Raw genomic sequence first — 12,475 nt, 5'->3', positions numbered from 1 at the left:
TTGGGAATGATTTAATATGTTGATGTATACTATTTATGGTTTCGGTAGGAGTTTTATTGGTTGGCGTGTGTCTACCTCTTTGATTAGTTTTTAATAAACCTCCTGGCTCAATTTTTTTCAACATATTTACTACTACTAAATTAGATATACAAAGTGTGTTTAAAAAGATAACATTGCACACCTTCAATAGCTGATTGTTCATTGTAAAATGGTAGTGTAGTGTATTATTTTTAGATTTGGTGGAATTTGGATCTTTTTTTCTTGATCGAAGAGTAGGTTGGATGTCGATACATGAGAAGATAAATTGCTTTTTAAGATCTGAAACGTTGGTCTCAGTCCAGTATGAGTTGAAAATTTTTTGTCTTTCGTATTCTGGCAATCTTTCGGAGCATTTCATGCAACACATGCAAGGAGGCTTTAACATTTTTGCAGGCATGTCTTTGCCTCTTTTACTGAGATACTCTTTCCCACCAGCTATTTTTCGTTTGCGAACATTACAGGCCCAATTTTGTTCATTTACTACACGTTTTTTACCTTTTTGTTTGCACTTAGTTATATTTTGTACCTTTCTTTTAACACTTTTCTCTTCTAAAATAACTTCATTATGTTCATTGAAATTGCCTGCATCACTGCTTAGGGATAAATCGTCCTGAAGAAGATTTTTTTTATTACCCCACTAATCGTAGGAGTAATAATAGCTTTCTCTTTTACCTTTGTTTTCGCTGGTTTACTTATACGTCTCATATCATTGTCGTCCGATTTTGAGCTTTCACCACTTGGAGGCTCATAGATTTTATCAATATCCGAATTTTCATCTCCAAACAAATTATCATTTTCGTCCACTTCTTTCTTATAACGAATATATTATATCAAACCAGCTAAAAGAAGGACTTGAATCGTGTTTTATTATAATTTATGAAAATATTTTAATTCAAAAATAATGTTACAAAATAAAAAATTTAGACATGACTTTAAATTATCACAAGTGTGGAATTTAAATATATGTATTATATTTCGAAACTGCTGAAATAATAGTATTTTGTCATATCTCCATTATTAAAAAATTCTTCAAACATTTTGGACATTAACTCAACCGTCTCTCTGGTTATTAAATTTATTAGATACCGTTTTTTGTTGTTAATAATAAAAATAATATTTATCTAAACACATTTTTGAACGTTATTTTTTTTTTTATTTAGATTTAGTGCAATTCCGTTATCTGTGATGGCAACAATGAATTGTTTCACGGACCATTGTCTCCAGTCTGAACCAGAGATATGTAAGAGAGGCTCTCTTATATATCTCTGGTCTGAACACTGGTTTACATTGGGAAAAAAAGTGTACCATTTTTATATGACGGGAAGTGTACAAGGGTACATAACACTATGTCCGGATGGTAAATGACGGTGCACACATATAGTAGAGGTAAACAACACCAAGTCCACATGGTGTTGTTTACCTCTGACTGGAAGTGAACTTGGTGTTTATTAAAAAGTCGGTAACTTGCCGTAAAATTGTCTCTGGACATAGTATGCTTTACCTATGTGTAGAGCCAGAAGTTATATTCAAAAGTGCAATAATCTAAATTTCGATAAAAATGGACGTAGTGTCCTTTACCTCCGAGGTACACAAATATTAATTACAAAGATTGTTTTAACTTTAAGACCTTTATTATTTATATTATTACTCACTTAAACTTCACAAAGTTCAATAGAATAATATACGAAATGATTGTCATAAAGTAAAAAAATAATACATACATAAGGACAGTTTGGAAAACTTATATTCACATAGGTTACATAGGTACATCGTAATGTTAAATTATATTATTCACTTTCATAATCAGATGCACTGTCGTCGTCACTAGAATCATTTAAATCAATCCTTAATTTGCCAGTAATCACATTTATGCGACGTTCACTTTCCAAATATTTATCTTCAACCTTGACAACATAGTCACACACTTTCTTCCAGTTATCTATAGTTACTCTAGCAAATTCTTGTTCCACCAACACTTTTACGTCTTCTAACTTAAAATAAACGTTTTGTTTTCCAGCTTCATTTTTTATTTGCGCCCAAACCATTTCTATAGGGTTCAAGTCTGGATGATACGGCGGAGGTTTTAAAGAAACATGTCCACATTCTTGAAGCACTTTGTCAACTTTATATTGAATCTGATCTTGTTTGTGTCGTTTGATGATTTCATACAAATTGCGGTTTTAACATTGACGTTACAAATGGTAAATTTTTTCTGTCAAATAAGATATCATATCCATTTTTTTAGAATTACTGGTGGGTGCTTTATTAATTTGTACATTATGATATGACGCATTATCAGTAACAACAACAGATCCAACAGGCAAATTAAGGATTAACTGTTCTTTCATCCATTTTTCATAATTTTCTGAATTCATATCATCATGATAATTTCCTGTCTTAGCTCATAACTTAAAAATCAAAAGGCATTCTGTATGAAACCCATCTCCCCACCACCATGTACGATAACCAACGAGTCGTTGAGTCATTAATAATGACTTTGTAATTACGGTTATAAGGTTACTGATACTAAATTAGGAATTAACTTTTACCAAACTTTATAGAGTATCAATTATTAAAGATGGTATTATAACAAACAAAAATTTGGTATATATAAAACAATCTATGTACAATCAAACTCCATTTATTATTTAAGCGAGTAATAATTTTGTAATTAGTGCGATTTCAAATAATTTAATTTGTTTAATATTGCAACGCCACTGCATGGGTCTGATCATATATATTTTATTGTCTGCGATTAACTATTTCCTGGAAGGGCTCGCCACTCGATTTGAAATAAGCTGTACAATTAGAAATTACGGTCCCAGTATAATAAAATTGATTGAATATGAGTTTGACACAATCCACGCATTTTGGAGTAGCGAGTCTGACTTTTAAACAGTGTTGCTATATTTTTGTTACATCATACATTCTAAAATATTAGTCGGATACATGAGTGTAAAATAATATTTAAATCCACTACTGTTTATTGTAGAATGAAAATGAATATTACCCCAATAAAACTTAAATGAAGTAGTCATGTAACTGTTATTTTTTAAACGATTTCATCAATTACTTGATTAATTAACAAAGAACACTGAATTGAGGAATTGATGTGTGGCAACAGCGTAAGCTAAACAAACAGCGCACTTCATTAGACATGCCATGGAGGTAATAGCCACAGAGACAGGTGAATAGTATAGGTACAATGAGACAGGCAGATAGTATAAACGGTATTCCCCTCTATGAGTGCATGAATTGCATTGAATACTCGAATATAAGTGTTCGAGTTTTTCTTAGAGTTTGCTGACGGAAAGTTTCCAACGAAATAATGATTTTATGCAAAGAACTACACACTTCTCATCAGTGTTTGGTTTACACTGAATTCCGACTGTATCTAGACCACCCGCACTGAAGGAAGGCGTTGCTTAAAATTTTACTAACTGCTCAGGGGAATATGCGTTGTTGCCACATATCAATTCCTTTAATCAATTTTCTTTGTTAATTAATTAATTGATAGAATCGCGTAGAAAATAACAATTACATGGATACTTAAAGCTTTTATTGGGGAAATATTAATTTTCACTCTGCAATGCACTTCAGTGCATTTAAATATTATTTTACACTCATTTATCCGACTAAAATTTTAGAAGAAAATATGTAACAGAGATATAACAACACTCTTTAAAAGTCACACGTATACGGTAGTTAAAAATTACCGTACCATATATCTTCATATTATTCATTTTTTAGATAATTAACATGCTGGGCTGGAAACCCCATCCAAAACAACCAAAACCTTTAGAGAGAGGAACTGGAGAGGTTTCCCTGAAGGACCTTCACAGACTAGATGAAATCATTAAAGAGGTAAAATCAATTAAGATAGATGATGATGATAAACGTTGAGTTATATTATTATTTTTAAGAGGTTATCTATTTTAATAAATATTCTATTCCAAGTTTATTTTAATTATTTCCTTAATTAAATAAGTGATGAATATATAAGGAAGAGGACAAATAATTTAGAATTATTCAGCAAGAGAAAACGGATTCCAGTATCCAACGATCCAAAACAAATAATAAAAAGTTTTAGTCATTCATAAAATTATGCAAGAAACGGATTAAAAAAATAACATGTAACAAACTAGATCATTCAAAATGTATACGTCGTTGTATAATCAGTAAAGATATAAATTAAGACAAAAAACTAAAACTGATGGAAAACTAAAAGTACATATCTCACAAATAAAAAAAAAACTATGTTTTGTTGTTATAACAACCTTAAAATAAAAAACTGGAGAAAAAAAGCACGAAACAGATCAGAATGGAGAAGAATCCTGGAACAGGCCAAGACCCAAAAAGGGTTGTCGAGCCAGTGATGATGTTTTGTTGGAGAAATTAAAAAAAAATGATAGGTACTGGAAAGATCTTGTTAAGTCATGACTCACTAAATAGTCTAAATAACCTTATAAAGTCTACAAATGAAATTAAAAATAAATAATAATAAATAAGATTAAATAAAGATATAACATTAAAAAACAATGACTAAAAAACGAGAAAGACAAGAAATGTGATATTGGTATAGACTGAGTACTTCGAGAACTCAGTAGCAATTATATTAACTGCTATTGTACTTTAAAACCAAATAAAGCGCCAGCTTGGTTTACCATTATAAACCGTTTGAAGCTGGTTTGGTCCATTATTATTATTTCAGATTTAAGCTATACAACTCACACTCCCTCTAAGGAAAAAAGTGTACCATCTCAGATACCTAAGTTATCAAAAGTATTGGATTCTGGGAGGGGTCTTTCAGTGTTATCAAGCCCTAGGTGGCCTGGTATGCCAGAGTATCTTAAAAAAAATTTTACACGCATTTTAATGTCACATTAGATTTAAAAACATCATAAGTCCTCTTCCACCTAGATACCGCCGGAATGTGATTTTTACTGCACTGTATCTAATAATGATGTTTATATATTTTTTTAGTTAGGTAGATGTACCTTTAAAATCACCTGAGTTTACTGGAGTCTTTTTGAAAGTATCACAGATTACTAATATAACAATTACGCACGTTAGTAAAAACACATATAGAAAATGCTATCAGAGATACTTTATATTATACTGTATAATGTAGGAAAACAGTTGTTAAATTCCATTTTTTCATCTCTTAATCTAATATAATAATAAAAACTGTAAAAAGAACTGTAAAGACCTGATGGTGTCACCACATCCCAAAAGGGATTAGGACTGAGGAGGATAAATCTAATAGATTTTTAAGCTGGTGTTTTAATGTAAAACTACTTTTGTATTACTGGTTATATTCTAATGGTAAACAACGTTAGAAAATTTCTATTGAATAAGCACATTTTTGTTTGAGTAATTTTTATATTGTGATGCCTAAGATGCATGTTGTTATTGAACTGTTAGATATTCAGTTAACAGAGATAATAGCCGTTTGGTATTTTAAATATTCAATTTGGTCACCTCTTGTTCTTCTATCTTTTGAGGGTGGTAAGGTTAAGCTATTTGATATTATTTTATACATCATCATCAACCTGTATGCGTCCACTGCTGGACATAGGTCTCCCTCAGCTCTTTCCATCTGTCTCTGTCTTGTATCCAGTTATTGCTAACACACTTCAGGTTGTCAGTTCATCTAGTTAGTGGGCATCCTTTGCTCCATATTGCTTCTTGCCTTGATCTCCACTCTAAAATACGTTTTGACCATCGGCTGTATGATAATCTGGCGACGTGTCGTGCCCAATTCCATTTTAAAGACGCGATTTTTTCGATAGCGTCCATTGTTTTTGTTCTATGACATATTTTTTCGTTTGGGATTCGGTCTCTCAGAGAAACACTCAATTTTCTTGCGCTCCATAGCCACCTGAGGCACGTAAATCTTATTAACTACCTTTTTTGTGAGTGTTAATGTTTCCGCTACATAAGTGAGTACAGGTAACACACATTGATCAAAGATTTTCCTTTTGAGGCATGAGTAGATCTGGTTTAAATACAAAATACATAGTTTAATTTACCAAAATTTATTTTATACATTTGAATGAAAATTTGCAGTCATGCAACACAAGTCCTTGATTTCACAGTTGCCAATTTATTTTATCTTTCAATAAATAAACAGATGAGTTTAGAGCCACAACATGATAACTATATTCTATCCAACATATATAAAATTGGAATTCTTAACTCTCCTATTTGTGACAATGTATCCATTGGGAATCTAAACCATATATTCCTCTAATGTTCTCTAAACTCTGAGTTCTCTTCAAGCTTGTATCTTGATGTGTCTAAGAACTAATTCATAATGAGGTTCTATTGCTGCTAAATAGTACAGCTGCCATGATCTTTCTCCATCACACACCATAATAGTATATTTTTTTTACATTGACATAACATTACATACATTAATACAAGTTAACTAACATTACAGCTATTTTAATCCTGCACCACTGAAAAGGGTTAACAGAACTAAATTTATACCATTTTATCAAATTATTTAACTAGGAAATACATTCACTTGTATTATCTTCTGAAGCAACAAATACTTATCACATATTTGAGAAATTGACACTTTCTTAACTGTAAGTCTGCAATTCTCTCTAAAAAAGGGATGCAGAACAAAGACCTCTTTACAAGGGTAGTAATGCAGTGAATACAATTATTTAAAATAATTTTATTTTTAAAACTTTTGGAACATTTCTAATAGTTAAAGATATCCTTGTAGACCTCTCCAGTTCTTGATCACAGGAATATAATTGACAAAAATCTTTATTAGCACAGTCATTTATGGAATCAAATTTTCTTTCTGAAATGGAATGTAAGTATTTTGAATATAATTCATCTTTAATTATGATTAAGCTTCTTGGTTCTAAAAATATATTGCAGACATTCTTTCGACTCTCGTCATTTGTAACAAATTCTAATGCAGTGTGAGAACCACATGAAATAGTGCTTATTGTAGGATAAAAAAGGGGCCCATCAGTATGAGGCATAATGCCTTGTCCCGCTAAATACTCATTTACCAATACTTGATTTGGTTTATGCTGTTCAAAAATTTGTAATTCGGCAATTTTATTTAAATACACTTGTAACCAACTCGGTATTCTTTCTGGTATCATTCCTTTTTCATGAGGAATACCTCCATAATCTTGTAATCTTCTATTAGAAAGACTAGTCCATTTTGGTTTTGGAACTGCATAGACTTGTTTTAAAATGTGAGATTCCTCGTCATCAGTGATAAAGTTTGGAATGTAAAAAGCTGAAGCAGGAATCCCATTTACACGGTACTGTGAGACATCCATTCAAAATCAAAACAAACAAAAACATTTTATTTGTCATAGCGTCAAGTGTCATGACATGAGAAAATCTGTTGACATCATCTGTCTCAGATAAACTGACTGTCATTGTCATTTCAATTTTCAATATGCCAATTTTCTTTTTTTTGCAAAGTTCTAAACCCATTATAGGCCACCGTCCTATTTATAAATCACTGAAAATTAAATTTTTTTCACCCCTTAAAATTTGTTTGAATTTAAAGAAAATATTTTAATTTATATATCGTCCAGAATCACAGCCACCTAAAGTTACAAGCCATGAAGTAGAAATTTGGCAACATCTAAGGGTAGCCCTGTTTGATTTTGAATGTAAACAGCTGACGCTATCTTCACTGGACATTGGGAATTGGGACCAAATATGAAAATATAGATCTCTATATTCTTTGTTTTTATTATGTAAGAAATCCAATAGAACGTTAACAAACTAACAGTAAAAAAGAAATTCTTTCAAAGAATAATAAGAATATTATTCAGGTACTTTCCACAGACATCTGGTGACCATCTGTAACAATCTGGCAACTGGTGGTTTGAGGATTGCCAAATCTATTAGCTTATTATCAAAGGCAAATGCCAAAAAATGTTGTAATAATTAACTGCAATTAATATGAGAAGAAACGAGTATTTATTCGTTCGTGTTGTATATAAAAAAATAAAAAATTGCATAATTCATATAATAATATAATAAAAATGTATTTTTGAAAGCTTCTCTATTTGTAATTGAAGCCTACAACCTACAACATATACATTATATAGACATGACAACACAGTCAAACGTCAAAAATTTGTTTTGTGAATTTAATTCACAGCTCCTTTGTAGCTATCTTCAATGGGACCAAATGTGAAAATCGTCCCACTATCTTGTGTAGCTAGAATATTAAAATGATGTAAACATTAATAATTTCTAAAAAGAAGCCGAGATGAAAAAATCACAAATCACACATTATTAGGTTATATATGGAGGGCAAAAAACAAACTATTGAGACGTATTGAAAGTTAATAGTGTTTTCAATTAATTTTATAAATTGTGAGTTAAATTACAGTTCAGTGATTGGAAAACGGAAATAAACGGCTTAAAAAAATATTGGACTTGTTGGATAAAGCTGAGGACTTTTAAAAAAAACTTCTGTTGTGAAACTGAAAAATTAGTTTAAAAGGTTTGTTTACATAGTCTATAAATTAAATTCAATGTGAATATGTGTTAAATTTTTAGGTAGCAAATATGTCAATCGTTTGCTTTGTTGTGGGATGCTCCAACAGATCTAACAGGAGGGACAACAGAACTATGGGGTATTTTAGGATACCGACAGTCCCTTTTAAAAGGTTTCGACAAGATGAGGAAACCATAAGGTTGGTTCAGCAAAGATGTGCAGTCTGTTAATAAATATTTAAAGATCAACAAACTAAAGTTAAATGTGTTAAAGACGAAGGCTATGATAATATCAACTAAATACAAATACTCAAATATTGATATAAATACTATTAATCTTCAAATTGACAATGATAAAATAGAAATCATCACAACAATTAAGTACCTTGGTTTTCAATTGGATAATTTATTGTCTTTTAATGACCATTTTAATTACATATTAAAAAAGATTTCTAAAAAATTATACCTGTTTTTTTTCGAGAATATCTAAAAATTTGTCAATTTGAACTAATTACAAATTACTACTTACAAATGAACTAAAATTACAGTTTTTAATGCAATTATTAAACCTCACTTCGATTTTTACTTATCAGTTATTTAATTTTTTTCTTTAATTTAAATCAATCAGCCCAGTTGCAAAAATTACAAAATTGTGGAATGAGAATCATTCTTGGTGGAAGCAGATATACACCTATAGCAACAATGCTTAGCATGCTGCAGTGGGTTTTAGTTCAACAAAGGGTCTTTTACCTTACAATGGTGTTCATTTATAAAATTTTAAATAATTTGGACCTGCTTACCTTTGTGAGTTTATTATGCGGAATTGTGATATTCACAATTACCCTACTAGAGGTAATTGCAATTTACACATTGTGAAAACAAAAAGGTCTGTTTCAAGAAACTCTTTGTTGTTTAAGGGTTTCGATTTTTTTAATAAGCTTTCTCAAACAGTTTAAAGTTGTTCATCTGTACATATGTTTAAAAGCAAATTAATGGGTCATATTAAAAGCACCAATAGTTAGGTAGTTGTTTGTAGTCATGTTTTATGTCATATCTTATTGTTTTATATTTTTAATAAGTGTAGGTACTATATTTTAAGTGTAATTGTTATTTTCATCTTATTATGTATTAATGTTATAAATTGATTATGTATTTGTATGTATTAGGGCTTTCCCTATTTGAATAAATAAACTTCTTTTTATACTTTTAGTTTGCTATTATTATTTAAATTATACTCTCAACTTGTATGTACATTCAGTTTTGTTAATATAATTTGATTATTTTTTCCTTATTTTTTGAAACTTAAATTGTAATGTAAGCATATTATTCTTTCTCATTTTCAAAGTAACGTAATAAATTGTACTTTTATTTTTTAATTTGTAATTGAAGAATAAAGAAGTATTTTTGCCCTAAAATTTGAAACCTTTTTTAAAAGACAATCACTGAATGAAGAAAGTTATATTACCATTATTATTATATATTGTTAATATTGCTTAATAAATGTTATTTAATTTCTATGACATAATTTTGATACATTTGTAATAAAAAAAAAATGTATTTTGAACTTGTTTTATTCACAACTATATACCATATTATGTTCGAATACAAAAATGCTACAAAATAAAGATAACGCCAACATTAAAATAATAACTTGAAAAACAAATTTACTATATTTTGGTTTTATTGATAATTTAATTATTTGTTTTAAAAATTAATAATTTAATATTTACAAACAAAAAAATTACTTGACACAATAAAAATTAAAGATTCCATATCTAAAGAGAGCAAACTTCACAAAACCACAAGTTAGTAAGTACCTCTAAGAGATTCACATATTTAAAGTGGAACCAAGAAATACTGCAGTTTTCATTTTCGCATTTTATCATTGGTTTGCCATCGTCAATTCCTTTACATGTACACCATGTTAAGTTTGCCAAAATATTTGCAAAGTAAAATGGGAATTATAATTTTTTTATGAAAAAAACTATCTACTAACTAAAATTTCCAAAATTCTTCATTAAACATAATTTTTTCATGATATAATTCAGTTGGAGATTATATTACAAAATGGCAATATTGAACATTGGAGAGAGCCATTTGAATTTGATAGTGAAATTTATGTTGTCTATTTAATTGAACTTCTCCATCAGAATTTCTTATAAGACATGATGAAGGTAAGTTTATGAACTCTGCTATTGACATATCTTTTAATAAATATGTAAAGACTTTCACTTCTAAGCATCCCCTACTGCAACATTTGCATCAGCAGGAGTAGCACCAAGTTGTGGAAATTCAGGTTTAATGAAAAATCAAGCATTTTTTATGGCTAGATCTTCATGGGTACTATATGAATATTTTCGGAAAGCTTCTATCGCCTTTTTTTTTATTTTTCCCCCATTCTGTTGCACTTGTTTTGAACAAACTTTGTTCTGGATAACATATAGTTTTAATTAGGGATGATGGTTATTCTTCCTCTTCTTTGATGAAACCATTGTCCTGACTTACTTTGATCTAGTGTACTCTTTTCAATGGTTATACATTCACTTTCATCCAAACTTATAACTAAGTTATTAACAACTTCCATTAACTGAATGTATGTGTCTGAAATGTACTTGTCATTATATAATGAAGAAAATGGGTTAATTGGTGATATCGACATTCTTCTTAATGACTCAGCCATTCGTTCAGCAAATGGTTCAGTCACTCTGCTTAAAATGGATAAACTTCCAGCTTCTTCAATGTGAGTCAAAAACTGCACAATATGGTCATCACTCATGCAAGGCACTTCTGAGGGAATTCTTGATCCAGAGAATATTTTGCCAATATCAATACCTCTAATTGTTTACATTCAACCTTTGAAGTTTTGCGCACATTCCAGAGGGATCTCACATCTGTACATGATACATTATCTTTTGATGCAGCTATATATTGTAGTCCATACAATATTGCACCAACATGGCTACACACTTCTCCTGCACCTGCCATGCATGTACAATGTCCTGTTTCTACACTTCCAACTTGGTTACACACAACCCATACTTGTAGTGGTGGCTCATTCATTTTTTGTGAATGTTTAATCTGTAACAATAAAAGAACAAGTTAATATATTGTAACAACTAGCATAAAACATTTACTCCTCAAATGCGATACTCACTTTGCCTAATGTCATAAACTTGTCATTTACAACTTTTGACTCACAAAACCTGCTTTAAAGTATTTGTATGCTTGTAGGCTTTCATTTGCTGTTGTGTTTAAAAACTGGTGCTCAACAATAAATAGCTCAGTACATCTATGCTGCTTATTGGGGGAAGTCATTTGGATTGTAACTTAATTCACTTTCTGAAATAGTATATATAGATCTATGTTGTTGATTAGTTTCAATTTCTCTAGATATCTGCTTGCTACATCAGGATTCTCTAATTTCAAGTTATTGAAGTAATGACTTCGATCCATTTCTGAAACAAAATAACATTCATCAAATTAATAAACATTTAGGTTTCTTATCAATTAAAAAGCTGTAAATCTCTTTACTATATATAAAAAATGGTTTGAGTCTCACCTAGTTCAAAAATGTTCAAATTGTATATATTATTTTAATTTCAGCAGCTTATTTTGTGTAACACTAAAATGTTTAAATGAAGCTAAATCTATAACTGAGAAATATTAGCGATATGCCGAATACGCTAATATATAAAAGTAAATTCTTATCAATCATTATCAAGGGTATATTGATAATAATTGTGGTTGTTAAACGACTTAACTGAACTATTAGAAACTTTTCAACTTACCTCATTAAATTATAATTATCTTCATGTAATCAATGTGAATAAGAATTATATTAAAGAACCTTAAAGAACCCGCATTATAACAATGCTACCCCATTCATGGTTTGCCCATCGAGCAAAAAGTTTGCCCTCCACTCCAGACATTTTGACAGTTCGGT

The 12,475-nt window shown here is 30.1% G+C and overlaps 2 protein-coding genes and 1 long non-coding RNA gene across 4 annotated transcripts in view; 1 reads left to right on the top strand and 2 right to left on the bottom strand.

The window, feature by feature from the left end:
* The window catches only part of LOC140443546 (arginine-hydroxylase NDUFAF5, mitochondrial-like), a 119,482-nt gene extending 115,482 nt beyond the window's left edge, over window positions 1–4,000 (top strand). For both annotated transcript variants that reach the window (XM_072534863.1, XM_072534862.1), the window contains one exon: window positions 3,790–4,000. In XM_072534863.1, coding sequence (XP_072390964.1) covers window positions 3,790–3,942 — 153 coding nt within the window. In that variant the 3' untranslated portion in view covers window positions 3,943–4,000. The remainder of the gene's footprint in view (window positions 1–3,789) is intronic.
* A 2,704-nt stretch (window positions 4,001–6,704) lies between these two features.
* LOC140443547 (alpha-ketoglutarate-dependent dioxygenase alkB homolog 6) lies at window positions 6,705–7,410 on the bottom strand. Its single transcript, XM_072534864.1, has one exon. The coding sequence runs from the start codon at window positions 7,350–7,352 to the stop codon at window positions 6,714–6,716; it is 639 nt and encodes a 212-aa protein (XP_072390965.1). The 5' UTR covers window positions 7,353–7,410; the 3' UTR covers window positions 6,705–6,713.
* A 2,758-nt stretch (window positions 7,411–10,168) lies between these two features.
* On the bottom strand, window positions 10,169–12,474 carry LOC140442720 (uncharacterized). Its single transcript, XR_011951124.1, has 3 exons — window positions 12,321–12,474; window positions 11,687–11,987; window positions 10,169–11,610 (listed from the first exon to the last, which is right to left on the bottom strand). It is a non-coding gene; the product is annotated as an uncharacterized lncRNA (long non-coding RNA).
* Window position 12,475: the final 1 nt, after the last annotated feature.

This window comes from Diabrotica undecimpunctata, chromosome 6, assembly GCF_040954645.1.
Source record: "Diabrotica undecimpunctata isolate CICGRU chromosome 6, icDiaUnde3, whole genome shotgun sequence".
NCBI classification, from domain to species: Eukaryota; Metazoa; Arthropoda; class Insecta; order Coleoptera; family Chrysomelidae; genus Diabrotica; species Diabrotica undecimpunctata.
Note: the sequence above shows the minus strand (reverse complement) of the source record. Positions and strands in the feature narration are given on the sequence as shown.

Coding starts and splice junctions, on each gene's coding strand:
- LOC140443547 (XM_072534864.1), bottom strand. CDS start 7,352: ATGGATGTCTCACAGTACCGTGTAAATGGGATTCCTGCTTCAGCTTTT.